The 23,071-nt window shown below is 38.8% G+C and overlaps 1 protein-coding gene across 1 annotated transcript in view; it reads left to right on the forward strand.

Moving 5' to 3' along the window:
* ldah (lipid droplet associated hydrolase) overlaps window positions 1–23,071 on the forward strand; it is a 51,876-nt gene that overhangs the window by 9,039 nt on the left and 19,766 nt on the right. Inside the window, exons 3-4 of the mRNA XM_067455234.1 lie at window positions 6,357–6,491; window positions 13,505–13,674. Coding sequence (XP_067311335.1) covers window positions 6,357–6,491; window positions 13,505–13,674 — 305 coding nt within the window. The remainder of the gene's footprint in view (window positions 1–6,356; window positions 6,492–13,504; window positions 13,675–23,071) is intronic.

Raw genomic sequence — 23,071 nt, forward strand, 5'->3', positions numbered from 1 at the left:
TAAAATGGTTAAGCCCTTTATCTTTTTAAAAGAAGAAAAATGACTTATGATGAGTCCTATTTAAAGCAGAGATGTTCAGTGGGTCAGGGATAGCTATCCAGATGGTTTTGATTTATAGGAACCTGCTGTGCAAAGCACTCTGTTTGTCCCACCAGCTGTATCCAATAGCCCACAGTATCACATTGTTTGATAATTCATAATAATCTTACAAAGATTCCTCTTTCCTTTGCCCTCTTTAGACAGTGCGCTGGTTTCCATCAGGTTGAAGCAAGTTGTGTTCACTTTAATCAGTGTGGACTTTACTTTATTTTTTTTTTATCACCAAATGTTTCCAAGGGGTTTCCCTCTCTTTTTGGATATGGAAACTAATATTTATGTCAGTTTTCATAACAACCCACTCCAGCCAACTCTGCTGACCACCTCTCAACTATATAAAATGATATGAACGTTCTGCAATTATGATTCTCTTGCTAGCATTTGCTGAGCAGGTGGATCAGGAGTTGCGATGGGCTTGCCAAGGAAGGTTAATATTTTTTCTTTTTCATGCATTTCTTGGATTTCAGGCATAATGCTTTTAGGAATGTTACCCGGAGGTTGTATTTGATTGCTGGTCCAGCACTGACCTTTTACCTCCCCTATGGTCTCGCGAGTCCTTTAACTCAACGGGAAAAGCCCATTGCAGCTCGTTGTGGGCATGAACAGCCCATTTAGACAGGATGAGATTGTAGGAGTGACATAATATGATCAGTTTTTTGTTTAGTTTTTATGTACTTTTCGGCTGGTTTATCAAAAGTAAGATACCACAATATTAGACCTGTGTAAATATTATTTAAATATCTTTTTTTTTATTACTGGATGAAATAAATGCAGTCTCATGTTCACCAAAACTGCATTTATTTAATCAAAAATGCAGTGATATTCTGAAATTTACAATGTCAATTATTCCTGTGATGGTAAAGATGATTTTCAGTAGCTTTACTTTGGGTTTTAGTGTCACATGATCCTTCTGAAATCATTCTAATATGCTGATTTGCTGCTCAAGAAACTATTCTTAGAACCATCAATTCTGAAAACATTTTGAAAACATTGTGCTGCTTCATATTTTCGTTGAATCAGAACAGACTTTTTGTATTATTATACTGTGAATGTCTTTACTGTCACTTTTTTTTAAATCAATTTAATGCATGCTTTGTGAATAAACATATTATTTTAAATAATTGAACAGAATCGCAAACCTTTTAACCGTAGTATTCATTTTCCAGTTAAGTTCGTCTGACTTTACACATGCGAGATGCTTTATTTGTAACATCAGCTATTGCACTAAATAACCTCAAAATATCTGAACAATGCCAGTAAATTATATTTATTAGTGCACTAATAACAATATTTTGTTTAATTTTTTTTACTGCATTTTCCATGAGGTTTTGCTTGTTGGATTTTAACAATATAATGTTCATAACCTACAACAATACAGTAAGGTGCATTTACCAATTGTGTTTAAACTGACTGTTATATTTAAAATATCTGTTGCAGTATTCTCTATTGATTTATAAATTGTTCTTCATCCATCTAAGCTTTTCCACCTCCTGAGGTTGACAACTCCCCTCTGCCTTTTATCCTGGATTACAATACCTCTTGAATAGATTGAAACAACCCTCAGAGGGCAATCTGTTAGGAGATCTGGCTATAGTCACTCTTGTGTCTGCATGTTTGCCAGAGTCAATAAGCATTTTCACTTGTTCCTCTCCCTCTGCAGACTGGATCAGCTTTATGGCATGTTGGACCTAATAAGTTAAAGACAACTTCACACACTGTCTGCATGAACGAATTCCAGCACTTGCTAATGCCTTCCTTACGGCAGGTCACTTTAACCTGTTTGACTTGATTCCTGTTTTTGTCTGCACTTTAATGCTACTAAATAGGGTTATCTATCATTCCACATTTTCTTTGAAAGATTAAACTCTAAAATGTTCAGTTTTATTCAGGATTATTATAGTTCAAATTAAAACATAAAAACAAATGCTTGAAATAAAAATAAACTTTAATCAAACTAAACTAAAATATATATTTTTTTAAATTGACTTGATGTTCTAAAAGAACTAAAACTGAAATAAAAAATATTTAGACATTAAAAGATGAATAAATATTACTAACATTAAATATTACTAACGAAAATGAAATACAAACAGACAAGATTACTAAAACTAAAAGCAAAATGATTAAAATCTAAATATTAATTCTAAAACTAATTCAAAATATTAATACAATATGAAATAGTACCTTAAACAACACTGGTTTAATGCAACATTCACACACTAAACCATAAGGAAACTCTTTATTTAAGTGACATTTGACTTTTGAGATCCACTAGAGTACATCACTGCTGGTGTTTATGCATTGATTTAGTGACTGCCATCTTTCTTGTCTAATTGTGAATTGGTGTGGTTTGTAAGCAAGCAGGATAGTGTGTCTGTGCGTGTGCGTGTGTGTGGGTGTGTGTGTGTGTGTCAGAGGGAGAGACAAAGTGAGAACGTGTCCTGCACCTGCAAGGCTACGTCAGTGGTGTGGTAGTCCAGGCAGCCTTGGGGTCAGAGACGGCAGGCAGGGTATCTGTTTAATGTCCTGTTGAGCAGCCCTGAATTTATGAACTCGGGGAGAGGGGGAAATGATAACGTGTGGGAGAGGAGAGGATAGCTCATGCTTCTGTCGACTTTTTCTGGTAGGAATGCCTCCTTTGCATTCTTTTTCCCCCCAAACAGAGGCAAAGCTTTTAGTTCTGTGATGTCCATATAGACAGAGAATGTCATAGTTTTAACACTTGGAACAGACAGTTACAAATGGGAGGAAACCTTCTACTTCCTTGGTGTAATATAAGTAAGAGATCATTAGTAGGTATGTTCAGTGTCTCATTTTAATGTATTCAACTAAGTAACATAACATAAAAATAGCCATTAAGTTAAAAGGTTAGTTCACCAAAAAAGTTCTGTCATTAATTACTCAACCTCATGTCGTTCCAAACCTGTAAGATATTCGTTCATCTTCAGAACACAAATTAAAGACCTACTGAAAACAAAATGGAAGTTTTTTAGCTTTTAGTATGACTGTGTTAGCCTTAAAGTTATGAATAAGCTGGTGTGTTCCAAAATAATGATAACATTAGCATTTAGGAAATATAAGCACTCAAAACTTACAGTCTCTCACTTCCATTAAAATGAATTAGAGATTTTGATGACATCATCATCGCAGACTTCACCTTCTCATCAAATCTTCTGTCCAATCAAAATGCTCTCTAGAAAACTAAAGCCCGCCCCCTACACTGCTGAAGTTGCAGCTGAAAGTTGAAGTTGAAGCGGTCAGTTGTTCACACATTTACTAATTTCAACATGGTGAAAGGAACATAGCACACTATATAAATGCGAAAGGAAATGATTGTGTAAATATGCTTTCAGTTGAGGTGAATGAAGTCTGTTTTCGCGTTAGTTTCATGCACCGCAGCAGCACATGAACCATCACACACACCAACGGCTCTGGTCTAAATTTAGACTACAGACAAGAGAGCGCAGCGCGGATCATATGCACGAGTCGGTGCAGACAAAATGTATCGGACCCATTTGAATTCTACACAGAATGCTGCATTTTAAAATGATATGGAGAGATTACGGTGATAAAGAGTTACATTTACATTTACATTTAATCATTTAGCAGACGCTTTTATCCAAAGCGACTTACAAAAAAGGGGAGAGTAATAGAAGCAACGGAACAGACAAGGCCAAAAACCTGTAAGAGCTGTAAGAAATCTCAATTAATTAGCACAATACACAACAATTTTTTTTTTTTTTTTTTTTTTTTATTAAAGACAGACATCTACAACAAAAACTCACGTCCGCAAAGTGCCGAACACTGGATTTTGATAGCTATGATAGTTAGAGGAAACTGGCTTTACCAAACAGAGACAGGCTATGTATATCAACAAAATGCTATTGGCTGTTTTGAAAAAAGGGGAGGAGCTGCTAACAGCTGGAGCCCTTTCAGGGAAAATGTCAACACACTGAATAATGTGGCACGTTCCAAAGCACTTTAGTGGGCCTTTAATATTTTTTGGGTGAAATCCGAGAGCTTTCTGATCCCTCCATAGACAGCTATTTAATTAACACTTTCAAGGCCCAGAAAGTTAGAAACATTGTCAAAATAATCCATATGACCACAGTGGTCAACCCTTATGTTACGAAGTGACGAGAATACTTTTTGTGTGCAAAAAACAAACAAAAATAACGACTTTATTCAACAATAGGTCCCTATCCACATTCATTGCAAGGAAGAAAGAAAGTCATCCGGATTTGGATCGACGTGAGGCCGGATAAATGATTTCTGTTTCAGTCCTTAGCAGCTGTGTCATGTTCAAGAGACAATACTTTTGTTGGTTGCTTGGTTTCTATGTCTGTCAAGTTGAGCTGGATTATCATGCCCACAGTGAAATTTTACTGGTCCAGAATTGCATCATTAAAAAATTCAACGTCAAATAGCTTCTGATTGACTGTGGGTTTATTCTTTTTAGTTTTGTGCAACATTTTCACCTTCAGCGTGGACTGAAAAATTGGAAAACTGGTGTCATTATCAGCTAGATCAAGAGAAGAGCGCTGTTTAAAGCTGTAGAGCACTTGTCTCCTCTTCCAACTCCCCTGCCCTTATAGATGAAATCTATCCGTGGGCCCATGTGTGACAGTGCATTCTTTGATTCCATCTGCCTTTATAGAGCGAGAGAGATTGTGACTTTATTGTGGTGACTGGTTGGGAAAAACCTGCCATTTCTAATAACACTGGCTTGAAGCAGTTCAAACTTTGAGCATGTCAAGTCCCATCTGAAAGAGATTTGGGAACGCTCAGCATGAATAAAAACATACAAATGGATTTAATCAGTTTGAAAAGAGCTCGGAAGGGCTGCTGTTGGCCCTTGCCACTCATATCTGTGCAGCGTATCTCAGCGTACACTGCCCCTGCTGTGAGGACTGGGACGGGTTAGAGCTTCGCTTCACCAGCCCTGCTTTAACCCTATAAAGTGTACTGTATCATATTTGATTCATTAAGTTCTACGGATCAACTTTGCTAAAAAACCTGTTGCACATTGCATCTACTACACATGCCTTCTGATTGATAGTTCATACTTTTCAACAAATAAAAATCCAACTTGTGGTTGTGGGCTCGTGGTACACATATTTTTGTTTTGAAATATTTAATTATTTTCTATAAACACTTCATAAAACAATTCACTTTGAAATTTTTGTTATTATTTTTTACAACATATTAGCCTGCTATTAGCTTTTGAGGAATGTTTATTTGTACATCTCTCAATCATCTTTGTGTTACATTGCATTACATGTTTTGCCCAGTCTTTAGCCTCTGCCTTCACACCCATGGACTGTTGGCTGAACGGAAGTCGGCATGAAGTTGATTAAAAAAAAACTCATGGAAGAATAAAGCTGTTGTGTTTACAACTGTAACAATGAACACTTATCTAAATGATCTAATTGCTGGATTTTCAAAAGAACACTATCTGAAGTTTGTATCAGTATCGTTGCCGTTGTTGCAGAAAATTTGCACAATGTTCTTGAATGAATAATTATTTAGATGAATGCAGGTCTGTGATTGGTTGCTTTATGTGTCAGTCAGATGTCCTCTTGGGTGTTTTTTGGCCTGTGAAAGCTGCACTGGCTACAGACTGTATATAGTCTAAAGTCTAAAAAGATTTTATGTTTGCATGTTAATATGTTATTAAGTTTTTTTTATATTTACACACAATAGTCCCAAAATGAGTTAATCTCCAAAAATGGGTGATTTTTTTTTTTTTAACACTCGTGTGAAAATTCAAACATTAGTGTGGTGTGTTTTTGTATGTTACCTCAGAGACACACAACATTATGTTAAATGAATCAGCCTGTGAGACTGTGGCCCGTCGATACTCTTTAAAGCGAGAGAGTGAATTCCCTGTGACCACACAGAGTGCCCATTGTTCTGCACTGGAGGCAGCTGGGTATCAGAGATGCCATTTATCTCCTTATCTCCTTTTACTTGCAGTTAACCTCATCTGTGAAGAGACCAGCAGAGCTACGTCAGCAAACCTGGAACAGAACTCTGCTCTTGTTAAAAGCAGGATTTCAGAAAAATGGTGTTCTAAAACCTGATTCAGTTGTTTAGACTGATTTTTATTTTTTATTTTAAAGAGGACAACAGGGCAACAAATACATGTATTTTTATTTATATTAGAATACAATAATGAATACATTGTCTTACCATCCTTATATTGTGTGTGAGAAATAGTGAAAAAAGTGAGACTTGGCTAAAATTTTCCCTTTCCACAGGTAACCCAGGTGTGGTGGGCTTCTACAAGACATACATGTGGACGTTATATAAAACGTTTCTCCAGAGATATCCAGTGTGGGCTGTGAGCCATGCTGGACACTGTATGCCTCCAGAAACCTTTGATATGATTCAAGGTGGGACATCTCACTCTTTTCATACACTACATGGCCAAAAGTATGTGGACACCACGTTCTAATTATCTAGATTTGGCTATTTCAGCTATAGCATTACTGATATAGTAGCATACAATCAAGTATGCAGTCTTTCTTAAGGCGTAAAAGGCAAAAGGAGGACAGTCATGCAATTGGTTGACATACCATCCGTTCCAATTCTGTGAGTTCATCGACTTCAAAGTAGTTTGTCCTTTTTAAAGGTTGACTCAGATAAGTGCCAGCCTTTTCAAATGTGCATTATTACAAATATCTGTGTGCCGATGGTCAAAATAATGTTGCTTTTCATGAGCTAACATTTAAACCCGTATTAACTTTTTCTGTTTACATTAATATCATACATCATACACATCATAGATCATCTGTAGGAACCACTGTCTGTTTGCTCTCCTCTGACTTAGCGTGATATCATCATCACCACTGTTAAGAGTCAGTAGATGGCAGCAGATAATTAAAGGACTTAAGTGAGTTATTCAGAGGAATAATTATTTATCATTCTTTGCTTATCCTGGATTCTTTTTTAGATGGTTTTGCCTTTATTTACCATTTAAGATATTATTAATAATGATAAATCATCATTGTTATTATTATTTGAATCAATATACTATTCCTTTTCCAATAGACTATTTTTGCATGTTATTATTAATAGCACTAGTGGTATGTTTCCTTTGCTCTCAAAATGTAACTGCTTCAGGTCTTTCCATGTTTTATTTTATTTATGTTTTTTGGTTTATAGAAAACATAAATAAAATCCTCACCCATCCTTAGATATTGCTAAATATCAGTTGAGTTCGTTTTAAATTATTAAACAGAATGTTGTGGTACATTGGACGCCTCTCTAAAACCAGTTTACTTTGCTGTGCCTTCATGCACGAACAATTCCTGTGAAGTTGACTGACAGTTTCAGGCACAGCTGTACTCCTAAAGACTGTTCTGACTGATATGCTGGTTTGTAATGTCTGTCAGAGTTAAGGATGCTCCTTCTGGTAACTTTTCAAAGAGAGCACAGTAAGGTGGAATGCATTCGGGACTGTTGAGCGAGCCAAGTTGTGTCTCCCTCCTCTGCCTGAACCAGTATATGACAGTCCGGCATGTTCATCCATAAAGCAGCATGGACATTTTTATTGAGCTTGCTACGTGGGAAAGACATTACCAAGCCCTCACCTGTAATAAGATAAACCACATGCAGATGGTTTTGATCTCCAAAAACAGCAATTCTGCTGGTTTGCTTGATGGATAGGAAAGTCTAGGTGAAGACTGGTCACGTTAGCTGTCCGGACAAACAAGCTTCAGGGACATGTCTTATTGTGGTCTGTTTGCCACCTGACCAGCAGAAATGACCATAATTATAATTATATCAGTAGATCTGCCAGAACAAAACTTCCTGAAGAGCATCTGAAATTTTCAGCAATATGAAATGGTCTCGTAGCTCATCCAGTATAGATTAATATCTGATTAACTTTCTAAAGTATCAAACAATTGCTTTTTATTGTGAACACATGGAATACTTTTACCGGAATCATAGTCTTAAAGTATTCAGTGACAGACAGCTGATCTCTGGCTCACACAAAAGACGATGACATCCATTTCTGTTCATATCATGTCATGCAATCACGAGCTGGATGATTAAAAGTCAAAACTCAGGAACGGATTCAAATGTGCCAAGAGATGACAAGCGGCAGGCCTTTGCCAAGGCAGCGCAGATGAAAGCAGGGACACAATTAAAAGTTAAATTTCATTTCCCCAATCTCGCTATTTGAGTGACATTCTTGATTACCATCAATGGCTGTCTTAAGGGGGGTGGTATCAAATATACTGAGCTTTTCTTTCCAAGGCACATTGTCTTGTTCATCTCAATGATCCATCCTTCATCATGTTCTGCCATTTGGTTCGCAGATGCCCCTGTCCGAGCATATAGCTGCTTGTGTTGCTCCTCATTGCTGAGGATGTAGTATATCTGACTCTAATCAACTAAAAACTGCCAAAGAGATCTTAGAAAGCTCTTGTTTTTTGTCATGCAGGCACTTGCAGTACTTTTAATTTATTTATGTTAGATTCAACCGTTTTAGTGATTTATAGTTTGGATAGTTCTGTGTTTCCTCCCTTTGTTGGCTAAACCAATGGCATGGGTTGACGGCTGGGCTATCTGTTTTGCCACCCAATGGTAGATAGGGGTATGTTCAAGAAACCTGTTTGAAAAACCTGTTTGTCGTCATTTTTTCTATTCTGTTTATGGACACTACTGGCATTTTTTTATTATTAATTAATTAATCATATATATATGAAAATACTTTGAAATATGCCATTTAAACCATTTGAAAATGTTGTGATATTTTTATTATTCACTATTATAATGTTACATTTTTAATAACTAGCTGATTGTAGAATTTTGTGGTCTTCTACTTTAATGTTTTCCGTAACACCGTGGCATCACTGACTTGGGTGTCAGATCTGGTTTGCGGTTTCTTCTTTAGATGACCCTTCAAACAACTTCAGGTTTTTAAATCCAACTTCCTCCTCCAGAAGTCACTGGTGGCTTTCCTTGTGAATGCTGTCCATTGATTTACTGCTGTTCAAAGAGCACTTGGTCAGCCAGCGGTCAGCTTCAGGTACAGCCATTCGAACCCACAGAAACCTCATTTGTCCAGTCCAAAACAGTCATAGAGAGACTTAGAGTTCATTGATGAGATCTTAAACTCCCACCGCCAACACTTCAGTCCCTTTGGCTCTATAGGGCTGGACTTATTTAATGGCATATATTAAGTAATATTACATCCCTGTGTCTTGGAAACATAAACAAAAGCAAGCGGAAACGGTAGTGGGGTAAACATGCCAAATCTCTGTGGAGGAACTGTTCCTGTGGTTGGCGATTCGTGATTAATGCCTTTTGATTACAGTAAAAATATCTGTTAATGCAAACACAGGGAACATTTTGGACTCTGCCAATGTCAATAATCCTGCCCTGGGTCAAGCCGTCCTCTAGATCTACACATCTCATTCATTTTGTCAGAGTGTATTAAGAGAGCTACTACTCAAAATCTACTTTCCCTTCTCTGATATGACTAAATTACCCTCTATATTTATGCTCAGGCTATTAAAGTAGGCATAAAACAGGAATTTCCCTCGTTCTTGTAAGATTGCCTAGGGTCTAGTAAAAGGAAAATAGATTGTTCTAAGTGGTTTGGTTGATGTGACCCTTTGTGACCAGTGGTAGTCAGGTTAGGTTTCATGTTTGTCTTGCTGATTGGAGGCATAGGCATTGGTGGGAAGCATATTGGCCCTTTTTTAAACATTGCATTTAAAACAAAAGTTATCTAATACCTCTTTTTAAGTTTTAGTTGTAACCATTAGTTGTTACACATTTTCTGTGTTAAACATGGTCTTTTACATTAGCTGCTTTTTGGTTCTCTTTGGCACTCAAGACTAGATCTTGCGTTCTTAAGCATACATGCTACAAACAACAATTCTCCTGTGTTTCAAATACTCCCAGCTATCTTTACTTTTTTCCCTTCTGATCATGCTTATAACAGGAAAAAGGACAAGCCCTCAGTATCAACCCATTTTTAATCAGCAAGACAATTCTGTTGTGGTTCCTTTTGACATTAATATTCAGTAACCTGATCCCAGGATGAAACATGCACCACACATTTATTGCATATTTTTGAGAGGGGGATTTAATCATTTAACAGCCTGCTCCCTATACATCGCTTGCTCTTGCCAACAGATCTTTATTTTTTATTTTTGATGAATTTGTGTTTGCCATATGTTAAATAAATGCTTTTTTGGATCCATTACAGGCTGCTTTAATTGTATTCCCATTCCATATCCAGAAGGATATCCCTTGGATTGCTTACCATATAGGCCAAGACTGTAGTCTTAAAAAGAGCCTGAAGTCCTGTCCAAATTGACCCAGTTTAGTTTCACAGGGCACGTTATTTGTCTTATTATGCACAATTCAGCAGTCCACATAATCTAAATTAAAATCAAAGTGTTACAATTATTAGACATGGTTATTTAGTCATTGTTATATACTAATATTTTAGATACTGTAAAGCAGAATTTCTTAAATAGAATAATAATAATATAAATGTTAATATAATTATGATAGTATTAGCATACATCTATTGATTTGAGATGCTTTGAGGGTTAACTGGATCTTTAGCATCTACATCCCATTTTCACTTGGGAATATGTTTTCAAAGTACTTGCTTTAAATTCATTCATTAAGTTCTTTGTGTTTTGAGTGATACTCTATTTGTTATGTGATTTATTTCTTAACATAACAGGCAGCTAACAAAAATATAAAGATGACAAATATATACTCTATTTGTTATGTGATTAAGGTAATATATATGTGTGTGTGTGTGTGTGTGTATACTAAATACAATACAATACAATATACAGAAGAATAAACCATTTTTTTAACCTTCTTTCCAACAGTTTAAGATTGCTTTAATGTTGGTGAATTTAGGTAGGTCAATATAGCTGGATGTAGGTTTTGTATGTTTAACGTGTAGGATAGTCTTAAATGTTCATGAGGTAATCCTGAGAGGCCACTCATTGTGTGAACTGGTCTCATTGGTGTTTGGGCTCTGAGCTCATAGTGCCCCTCTGTGCTGGTAGATAAACATGTAGGGCCCCTTTGTAGGCAAACTTCAGTGGGAACCTTCAGGAAAAAATTTAAGATCAGATTTGGAAAATGGGAAATGAGGGGTAAGGAGTGGTTGGGGAGAGCTAAATGTGTGTGCATGCACAGGTCACTGACTTCACGGCTCAGTCACTGATCTCTCGCTTATATTCATGAATGAAAATAGCACTGGATTGAGAGCCTGTCAGTACTTTAAAAAAATATTATTGGATAAATAGTTTTTCCTCAAATGATGTGTGTGCTGTAGAGTTGGTGCCCTTTATGGTCCTACTCAGTACCCTAACACTGTCATAATAGCAATAAATAGTTATAATAAAGAAGTGTCTTTTGTTTATCAAGGTTGTATTTATTTGATCAATTATAAAGTAAAAACAGTAGAAAGAGTTTATTTTAAAATGTAGTTTATTCCTGTGCTCAATCAAAGCTGAATTTTCTGCAGCCATTGCTCCAGTCTTCAGTGTCACATGCTCCTTCATAAAGCATCTAATATGCTGATTTGCTGCTCAAGAAACATTTATTTTTATTATCAATGCTGAAAAAAGTTATGCTGCTTAATAGTTTTGTGGAAACTGTAATTCATCTTCTCCCAAGATTCACTGATGAATAGAAAGTTCAAAAGACATTATAATTGTCTTTATTGTGACTTTTATTTAGCCCTTGCTGAATAGAATGATTCAAATTTAATCTTTTTTTTTATCTTCTCTTGACCTCAAACTTTAGAATGGTAGTGTATAACATCAACATTTTAGGCTAAATAGCATCTGTCAGAAAGATTGCTATATAGAACAGATTCACATGAAATCATTATAACTACTTATAATACATTGACTGATTTGTTCGGTTCTGTGAAATTTTCTCATGTCAAAAACATCCTTATTTATTGTTATATATCTTGTTTATAGCCACAGAATGCAGAATCAATTGGCTTTCCATGTAACTTTGATATGTTGATGTTTGGCAGTGAATTTAGCCTAGCAATTTTCCATCAAACCAGCTTTAGGCTATAATGCACATATAACACGCACAATTTTGAGTCTTGAATTTTGTCTCAGGCCCCTCTTAATGTGTATGTCTGTTTTTCACCCTGTCTTATCTTATCATTCTTGTACATCCACTGGTATTTTATGCAATGAAAATGATTTAACGTTTTGAACTTTTTGAATGGGTTTCATTGGTTCCTCCTCTTTTCGGCTTCCTTTTTTATCTCTCCTGCATGTTTCTGTACCTTAAGGTCATATGCACTCCTTTTGGTCTTAGTGGTCCCTCTCCTGCTCCTCTAGCAACCCCACCAACTCCATTTTTATCTTCCATAAAGATGTGAAGGTCGGTGGAGGCAGATCACTTTTACACATTCGAACACTTCATGAAAGCAATGTTAAAAAAATCTGATATTATTGCACACACAAAAAAAACTAAATTTCTGACACCTTTTTTTTATTTTTTATTAATCAAAAAAGTAATATTTGGGGGTGTCATTTTTCAGCATGTTGTCTGTGCAATGATTTATAAAAATGTTAATATGTCTTTCAACAAGAGTCCAATCTGAGGTAATCTACGAGACCCTTAGGATTTGTTATTCCAGCACTTCTCATCATAAAACAGGTCTAAGTAATTAGCCATGTGCAACTACGTCAGTTGAGATATCTTTATTATTTTAGAAAGAGGAGAAGATGCAGTGTGCTCCAGAAACCATATATTGTGGGATGTCTCATGAAGGAGCACTTTGTCTATTTTTGTCTTGAAGCTAATTTGAGTTATTTCTCTCTCCCCTCTGGTACTCCTCTCTCCCCCTGTCTCATCATTAACAGTTCTGCTCCCATAACTCATCACAGTGATAAATGCCTCAGCCTCACCCCACCTCAGTCCAGCTTCTTCTCTCTTCTTCTGTCATTCTTTTGTTTCTGCGCAGTCCATTGTCTTTCTAATTCTTGCCCTTTCTCAGGTTCATGCTGGTGAATTCAGCACCTGTAGGAAGATATTAATATCAAAGCCCGCCAAGCACTATCAGGATCTCCAGTTACTGCGATTGTTCAATAGAGCGTAATTTTACTCCTTTCCAAAGAAATAATGAAGAACAAGATCAAGATGATGAAAGAGAACCTCTTATATGGAACGCTTAACAATTTAAAGTGCATTCACATTCAGCTGTGATCAGATCTCCACAATCGATCAAACTAAGCAGCTTTGTCTAATTATATTATTTGCTGTATTTACTAGTTCTAAGACATGATGAAAGAGTTGGCAAGGGTCCTGGCCACCATGTAATGATGTATATTGGGTTTGGTTTGAGAGGTTTTTTATTCAGTTTTTCCCTATTTTTCCTTCAAAGATGCATCTGTGACGGAGAAGGAGGATGTTTTTGGGCTAGACGGGCAGATTGAACACAAGCTGACCTTCCTTCGAAGGCATGTTCCTCGGGGCACCAACTTGCTGCTGATTGGTCACTCCATTGGTTGCTACATCATCTTGGAGATGATGAAGAGAGACCCTGAGCTCAAGGTATAAGCGTCTGGATGAGAAAGTATTCACTGAACTAAAATGTGGTTAATGTAACACTATGAGTTGCTGGATATGGTTTGTTATTTTTTATAAAATGTATGCAAAAATACCCCCCCCCCCCCCCCCCCCCCCAGAAGTATTGCTCTCTCTCTCTATATGTGCTATAATGGCCACTTTTTCAGTGCCCCATCTCGAGACTATCTACCAATTCTGTTCGATTCTCCATTTTAAACATTATAGAACTGCTGTCTGCAGAAGCACCACAGACCACCTCGGTGATTTGCAACTTGGCATTGTCAACTCAGCGAGACAATGCCAATCAGCAGCATAATAAAACACTTCTGTTCTCTTTTTTTGCTGTGTAAAAGGTCAGGAGATTAAATAACATGGAAAAGAACCTTGATTTTCTTTCTTCCTCTGGGGTTTTCCTGCTCTAAGATGTGCTCCTTGTCATTTTTATTTTTAAGCATTTTTTCGACCCAAAAACTTTTCCTCCCTTTCTCTTAACCTCTTTTTTAGTATTTGCCCTCACTTGAGGGGTGTGTTTTCCTCTTGGCAAAGGGAAATGGATTTAAGCTACAGTAATAGGGGCAGTTCAGTTATGTACCACTTTTTTTACAGTGTGATTAAATATATGGTCTGATAGTTTTGGAGACAGTCCACTTCCAAACCACTTTTAGTTTAGACCTTTTTTCTTTTTAATGGTGACACAACCTCCTAATCACACTCATTGATTCGAAGGTTCTCTTTCCTTTCATAATCTATGAAAAACATGATTAATTCCAGATCATTAAAACATTGCCAACCATGTAGACATTTTGTCTCTTTCAAAATTCTAATCTTTTTTTTTTTAACGGTGTCTAGTTAAACCCCTGTACGATGTACAGATATGGCATGGCTCAGAGCAAACAGGAGAAAAAGATTTCCTCTCGTTCCAGATTGCAGGCTGCCAGGAAGCCAACCTGGCGATTATTCCTGGTAACATATGATGTGCGATAATCAGAAACTGTTGCTATGGGCTCTAGATATTTATTTTGGAGTAGAAAAGACCAGTCAGTGTAAATGATGTTAGGGTCTTTTTAGTGCACTTCTGGAGAAGTTTTGCAAATTTCAGTCTCAGACCCAGGAGCAGCATGAGGTAGGTTGGAAAACCTCCCTAAAACTGTAGCAAAAAGGAAGCGTTTGAGTCACTGCACATGGAGGTGCTCAATTGTTTGTCTCTGTCATGAATCCAGTTCAAAAGTCTTTCCTTTGTCCTTTGAAGCACAAAGTGACACTGTATATGTTCCAGTTGTAGAATTAACAGTCTAAACAGAACAATTATTTTGTTGCTTAGATGTGAGGCCACAGCATACATTGGAAATCTGCAGGCCTTTTTCCAGCCGGCACCTCAGCCTAAGGTAGAGTGCTAGAGATCGTTAGGTGAGGAAAAGTGCTTTATGACTCCTCCTGCAGCATCCATCTTGCCATGTGCCCTGGGAAGTTGATGTAATTTCCTGTGTTGTTTGTATAGATATGAAGTTTGGTTTAACAGCTATTGGCTGAAATGTTGCTATACACTTACCTAAAGGATTATTAGGAACACCTGTTCAATTTCTCATTAATGCAATTATCTAATCAATCAATCACATGGCATTTACTTCAATGCATTTAGGGGTGTGGTCCTGGTCAAGACAATCTCCTGAACTCCAAACTGAATGTCAGAATGGGAAAGAAAGGTGATTTAAGCAATTTTGAGCGTGACATGGTTGTTGGTGCCAGACGGGCCGGTCTGAGTATTTCACAATCTGCTCAGTTACTGGGATTTTAAAGCACAACCATTTCTTGGGTTTACAAAGAACAGTGTGAAAAGGGAAAAACATCCATTATGCGGCAGTCCTGTGGACGAAAATGCCTTGTTGATGCTAGAGGTCAGAGGAGAATGGGCCGACTGATTCAAGCTGATAGAAGAGCAACTTTGACTGAAATAACCACTCGTTACAACCGAGGTATGCAGCAAAGCATTTGTGAAGCCACAACACGCACAACCTTGAGGCGGATGGGCTACAACAGCAGAAGACCCCACCAGTTAACACTCATCTCCACTACAAGTGGGAATAAGAGGCTACAATTTGCACAAGCTCACCAAAATTGGACAGTTGAAGACTGGAAAAATGTTGCCTGGTTTGATGACTCGGTTTCTGTTGAGACATTTAGATGGTAGAGTCAGAATTTGGCATAAACAGAATGAGAACATGGATCCATCCCATTAATATGGTGTTCCTAAAAATCATTTAGGTGAGTGTATATTTTAGTAGTGTCATAGATAATGTTTCTTACAATGCTGAATGGATTTGATTGCAGTCAAAAAAGAGATGAACTCGTTCCCTGTCAGGTTTTTTATTTATTTTTATTTTTTATTGCCCTCCACTGCAAGCGTTTTTGGTCATTTTCACAAAAATGTCATGTCCCCAGAATATCTGAACATGCAATATATCAAAAGAAAGAGCTTCATCTAGCTTCATTTTTTTATTTTGTTATATTAACACCACAAATGTGGGTAAGTTTAATAAAAAAAAGCAACATTTTGAGCAAAAAGTTGACAAAATCAAAACATTTAATCACATACTATGTTGGTGTCAGATTCAGTATGGTGAGAAAAACACAGTTGGGGTAAATCGAGTCCATCAACACCCCCAAAGTTTGCACAGTCTTAACCCTTTCCTGGGTCAACATTTCATAAGGTAACATTAGGCCGTTTTGACTAATGTGCTGTCCGGCTTCAAAAGCGGCCACTCGACTGAGACTGCCTTGCTCTCGGTAACTGAGGCACTGGCAAAAGCAGCTTCCAAATCCTCAGTGCTCATCCTGCTGGATCTGTCTGCTGCTTTTGACACAGTTAACCACCAGATCCTCCTGTCAACACTTAAGAAGATGGTATCTCAGGAACTGCTCTCCAGTGGTTCAGGTCTTACCTCTCTGTTAGGTCCTACATGGTGTCTTGGAGAGGTGAAGTGTCTAAGTCACATCATCTAGCTACTGGGGTTCCCCAGGCCTCAGTGCTTGGACCACTTCTCTTCTCCATCTACATGTCATCATTAGGCTCTGTCATTCAGAAGCATGGCTTCTCCTATCCCTGCTATGCTGATGACACAAAACTCTACTTCTCAACTTCTCATTTCAACCAGATGATCCTACAGTCAGTGTTCGTATCGCTGCCTGTCTGCCAGACATTTCTGACTGGATGAAGGAGCATCACCTTAAACTCAATCTTGCAAAGACAGAATTACTTGTTGTCTCAACCAACCCAGCACTTCATCAAAATTTCTCCATTCAGCTTGGTTCATCAACCATAACTCCATCCAGGACAACCAGGAACCTTGGAGTTGTGATTGATGACCATTTAAACTTCACTGACCACATTACTGCAACAGCCCGGTCCTGCAGATTTGCTTTATACAACATTAGAAAGATTAGACCCTTCCAATCAGAACAGGCTGCACAACTCCTGGTTCAAGCTCTTGTTCTCTCCAGATTGGTCTATTGTAATGCTCTTCTGGCTGGGCTTCCAGCATGCACTATCAAACCCTTGCAGCTGATCCAGAATGTAGCGGCGAGAGTGGTTTTTAATGAGCCGAAGAGAGCGCATGTCACGCCTCTCTTCATCAGACTGCACTGGTTGCCGATGGCTGCTCGCATCTAATTCAAGGCACTAGTTCTCGCCTACAAAACAACCACTGGCTCTGCACCAATATACCTAAACTCACTTGTTCAGACTTACACACTCTCCAGAAGCTTGCGTTTTGCAAGTGAGCGACGCCTTGTGGTTCCATCCCAAAGAGGCATGAAATCGCTCTCACAGACATTTTCCTGGACCGTTCCCACCTGGTGGAATGAACTGCCGATCTCAATTCGTGCTGCTGAGTCTGTAGCCATTTTTAAGAAACATCTTAAGACACATCTTTTCCAATTGCACCTGACCAATAAAGAATAGAACTTAACTATCCATTTAAATTTAGCTTGTTTGTCTAAAAAAAAAAAAATTGTTTGTGTACTGTGGTTAATTAACTGAGACTTCTTACAGCTCTTACAGGTTGTTGGTCTTGTTTGTTTCGTTGCTTCTATTGCTCTCCCCTTTTTTGTAAGTCACTTTGGATAAAGGCGTCTGCTAAATGATTTAGGGTGCGTTCACACTTGTAGTTCAGTTCGTTTGGTTAGTTTGGTCCGGACCAAAAAACAAAAACAAACATAATAGTCCTGGTCCGCTTAGCGTTCACACGGGCATTTTTAACAGCGAACCTAAAGTTACTGAACCAAAGGCACAGGGAGACGCTCACAACCTGATTGGTCGGCTTATATGACGTAGGAGCTCGTTTACCGAACATGCAAAACAATGCTGTGTGCGGATTACACGCGCGGGCATTTTATGCGTGTACATATGGCATAATTTTTTACCAGAGAACTCATGAAATGTTCACAACATTCAAAACAACGCTGTGTGCTGGATTAAACGCGGTCATTTTATGCGTGTAACACATATGGCATTATTTTTTACCAGAGAACTCATGAAGAGTTTATGAAATGTTCAAAACAACGCTGTATGCTGGATTAAACGCGATCATTTTATGCGTGTACATGTGGCATTATTTTTACCCGTTGAGAACTCATGAAGAGCTCATAAAATGTTCAAAACATTCAAAACAGCAGCAGGATTTCCTCCGTTGTGCAAAAGAGACGGCCGTTCTGTCGTCTGTACCTGCTAATAATGGGCAACACAGGAACTTTGATCAGAAGAGCCAGGTATGCTTTTTGTGTTTTTTCTAGCATTTTCGAAACATGCTCGTCAGACCAAATATTGATGAGGCTCTTCCTCGTTGCTCTACGTTTGCCCTGTAACGTTAAAGTTACTCATTTTGGATAACGTACACCGATCTTTCCGCTTCGTCAAATCAGCTGCATTATGCGTCGCATCTTGTGACATTATACGTCCGGGTTTTGGTCCGTTTACATGTCTTTGGTCCGTGTTGCGTTCATATATCAATCGAACCGCACCAAAGTTCGTTTGGAAGCGGACAGAGACCCATCTTTTTAGCGGTCTCGGTCCGCTTATTTGGTGCGCACCAGAGTTCGGGTGGCATCGTTCACATATGTTCAAATGAACCGCACTAACCGATCAACCGCACCAGGGTTCGTTTTAATCGAACCAAACATGACAAGTGTGAACGCACCCTAAATGTAAATGTTTATTGTTGTTGATCGCATTATTTTTCAAATGCACCTGTTTACATATGAGAGCGCTCGTTTCTGCTTCTTTTTTCCTGTTTTGATCTTGAGATACTGTACTCGTTCAGGAGATGCTGTAACAAAGAAAACGAGGGAAAGCCATAAAAATGGCTTCAAAAACTCACCCCAATGTTGTTGCAAACCTCTATGACTTTCTTTCTTCTGTGAAACACAAAAAATATATTAAAAAAGCCTTTTTATAAGTTAAGAGGGTTATTTCGTTTAAAACGATGAAAGTCAATAGGGTCCAATGTTTTGTATATTTTGGACCCCAATGACTTTCATTGTATGAACAAAAAACTACTGCTACAGAAGAAAGAAAATCATGGGGGGATCAGTGTCCCAAAAGCATCAACTATGGTAACAAGTTCTGTTGTTACTGACATGTTTCAACAATTTGGTGTTTTCTAAACTATAGTTCCAACGACCATTTATAGACAGCATTGCAAAGTTGTGTAGTTGGACTACAGCCCTTGACCTATGGTTCGAAGCAAAGTTTCTTTTGTTTCTAAAGTTAGTATGACATCTGGACTTATATAGATTATGTTCTTGAGCAAAATAAGCATGCTAACATGCAGTACAATCTATATCTGTCATCTCATTAGTGGTCTTCAACCCTGCTCCTGGGGACCACTGTTCTGCAGTTTTTCTCCAACCCTGAGCAAACACACTTGAACCGGCTAATCAAGCTCTTTAAAATCACACAGGCAAGTGTGCTGAAGCAGTTTGGAAATAATTTCTGCAGGGCAGTGGATCTCCAGGACCAGGGTATGCTGCTGGCTTCTCAAGGTATACTTTGTAGATCTTTACATGCTGTGTTGATGAGATGCACGTCGATTCAGTGTGTTGCTAAACAAAATACTGGCTTATCTAAACAAAATGCATTCTGTGGGACAGCCGAATCGGGAACTCCGGTTCTTAGAGATGCTCGCTAGGAGGAATATTTGACGAGTCCTGTCATCCCCCTAAGTAGACGGATGGCGTGCTCAAGTTTCCCTGACAGAACACTGTGTGTCTCTCTCTTACCGGATGTGAGGACTTGGATGTGTGGGTTAGCTTGTGGGCGAGTGTGTTTCGCAGCGTTCAGGGTGGGCCTCCGTTCAGGGAGCAGAGGTCAGACTGACAATCCTGAAGTATTGGTGTGATTTCATACTTTACTCAAATAAAACATTGTTACAGTCACAGCTTGAGCCAAACACAAGCGTAAACATTACAGCACACAGCCCTGGCTCAGATTACCCTCACAACATCTCCAGATTTTAAAGGTCCCAGACGTAACCACGGACTGTCCAGCCCATTGAAGTCACACGGTTGATAATTTGTTGTTGTTCAGTGTGGCAGGTAAGGGCCAGTGGTTTCTCTCAGCCTGGTAGAGTGTGAGGAGTATGAAGGCCTGGCCTAGTGCATTCATTCATCAAAAATAGTGACATCATGGGTTTTCCCTTCTGCTTCCCATCGGAATAGGGACCAGTCCATCTAAGGGAAGCGGTGACAAGGTGCTTTTGACTTTAGGTGGACCTTTTCACACGCTTCCAACAAGAGTTCAACACTTCTCTTCTTATCATGCCCAATCCTTTCGGGAGCCTGGCTGCAAGGCAGCAATCGAAGAGATGGAGTGGTGCTGACGAGAGGAAAGGCGGTCGTTGCATCACATTACCATTGAGATACTCACTGTTTGTGGTTGAGTTGAAAGAGATGTGGTCTGGACTGCCGTATGATCCATCATGCTGTCTGAAGCTCCAGTAGATCTGTGCATCATTAACATTCCTCCACTATCAGATCGCACCCTCACATCACAGATCCGTGGAAGTCAGATTGTGACGTTTAAACTCTCTTCGCCCCTTCTCCAGATGCAGAGTGCTCCTTCCCCCTTCCTGACCTCAGCAGTAGAGAAACCCTCTAGAAGTAGAAGTGTGTGCGTGTGTATGACTGGCCGTCTGTCTCTCTGATTAAAGAGCCACTCCCAGAGACTCTGTCAGATTGTTCTGTGTTCTCCGTTACATTCCTGTGACCTCCAGGAAGAGGAACTGCTTCTTGTCAAAAGCACTACTTGCACATCAAAGATCACCTGCTCCGCACACACTCCTTCTTTTTCACCTTTACCTCTCTCTCTCTCTCTCTCTCTCTCTCTCTCTCTCTCAAAAATGATGGGCATCGGGATGAGCAATAGCAGATGAAAAGCATTATGTGAGAAGGTTGTATGCTTCCTGTATATAGATAGTTTTGTATAGATTTATTAGTGGCCACTATCCCTAGTACTATTACTCATATTAAGAACACCTTATCAGGTGCATAGTAGAACTCTAGAAAACAACACGCAACACCCTAGAAACTGCACATCAACAAAACAGCTTAGCAATTGTGAAGTAACCTGCTAACAACTGCTCAGAACATCTTACCAACTGGAGGGTAGAGTCTTACGCTGCATTCACACTGGGCATTGGCATCCACACTTCTCATTTACTTTGAATAGGTGACGACGTCATGTGTTGCCAAAGTGAATTCTGGGTTCCATTACATTGTGTCGCTGGCATCAACTTTTAAAACACCAGCCAATCAGATCGCATATACAAATACCCTAGTGCAGACGCTAGCCAATTGCATGCAACACCAGAAAAGTAGGCATCAGCCAATCAGATCGCATATACAAATACCCTAGTGCAGACGCTAGCCAATTGCATGCAACACCAGAAAAGTAGTATGATTGGCTGATGTCACTATGACGGTGACATCAGCACCAAGCTTTAGACATGTATTATGCATTGTGCAGATGTCCCATGTGAATGAAGCGTTAGTCTTAAAACTGTAGTGTTATGGTGGCAGGATTTACACATTCACATTCACTCCAGAAAATGTTGTTTATAGTTGAGTAAACTGTATTTTTCTTTGCACATAAACAGAGCAGCTAGTTCGATCTCCATTCTGAAATGGTCTTTATTAGGGCCCAAGCCCTGAAAGGGCGCAGAGCCCTATTGTTCTTCTAAGGATTATTATTATTTATTATTATTTTTTTTACCGACTATTTGGGCATTTTTGGGGCCTTTCCCATGCTCGAAAACTCTTGAAACTTTGCACACGCATCAGAATGCGCGGCCATCAGGGCCGGGCTGAGGCTGGGACCCGGGCGTGGCAGGGGGGCTCGACAGCGCCCCCTAAAGTGGGCTCTGAAAACAGGGTCTATAAATCAAACACACTTGCACGTACATATATGAAACTCGGTACACATATAGAGCTCATCGGGCCGAATAACTTTCGTGCTCTAACTTATGCGTCAGCCCAACAGGAAGTGAGCTATTATGGGTTGTTCGGAAAACACATGCTCTGGAATTTGCGATACTCCTCCTAGAAAATTGACCCGATCAGCACCAAACTCGGTCAGCATGAAGTCAAGACACTGAGGATGCCAAATTGCGAGCAACTTTTTGATATCTCAAACGGTTAGGCCGTGGCGAAGAGACGAATTTATGGCGAGAAAAAGGAAACAGGAAGTGAGTTATAACTTTTGCATAGATTAATTCATTTTGATGAAACTTCAGCTGTGTGTTCGTTGTAAGAGGACGATCACATGGATATGACTTTTGTGAGACAAAGTTATAGCGCCACCAACTGGCAGCAGGAAGTGTGTCCCTTTCAAAATTGCTTTAAATCCCCATCTTATTTTCACCCGATTTACTTCAAACTTCATCAGTATAATGTCAAAACATGGCAGATATAGACATATGAATGGATTCCTGATTCTAGAAAAACTGTTGTCATGGCAACGTGTCAAAGTCTAATAATCTTTTTTGGTGTTTTTGAGACTCTTCACATGCTTGAAATTGCATGAAACTCAACACACACATCAGACATGCTGTCCAGAAGATGCAAGCAAAGATTCAGAAACGGGCGTGGTAGAGGGGCTCAGTAGCGCCATCTTTTGTCCAAAGCGGGGGGGTTAGTTTTATCTACATTCACCAAACTCGGTATATATATTGTACATTTCGAGCCGGACAACTTTCTAATTTACAGTCATTAGCTCTGACCAACAGGAAGTCAGATAATTTGGTTGGAAGATAACAAGAAGTCGAAAGCGAGCTCTGAGTTTTTACCTTCTCCTCAAAAGCGATTCATTCAATCTCCTCCAAACTCGGACAAC

Source organism: Pseudorasbora parva, chromosome 10 (genome assembly GCF_024679245.1).
Source record: "Pseudorasbora parva isolate DD20220531a chromosome 10, ASM2467924v1, whole genome shotgun sequence".
NCBI lineage: Eukaryota > Metazoa > Chordata > Actinopteri > Cypriniformes > Gobionidae > Pseudorasbora > Pseudorasbora parva.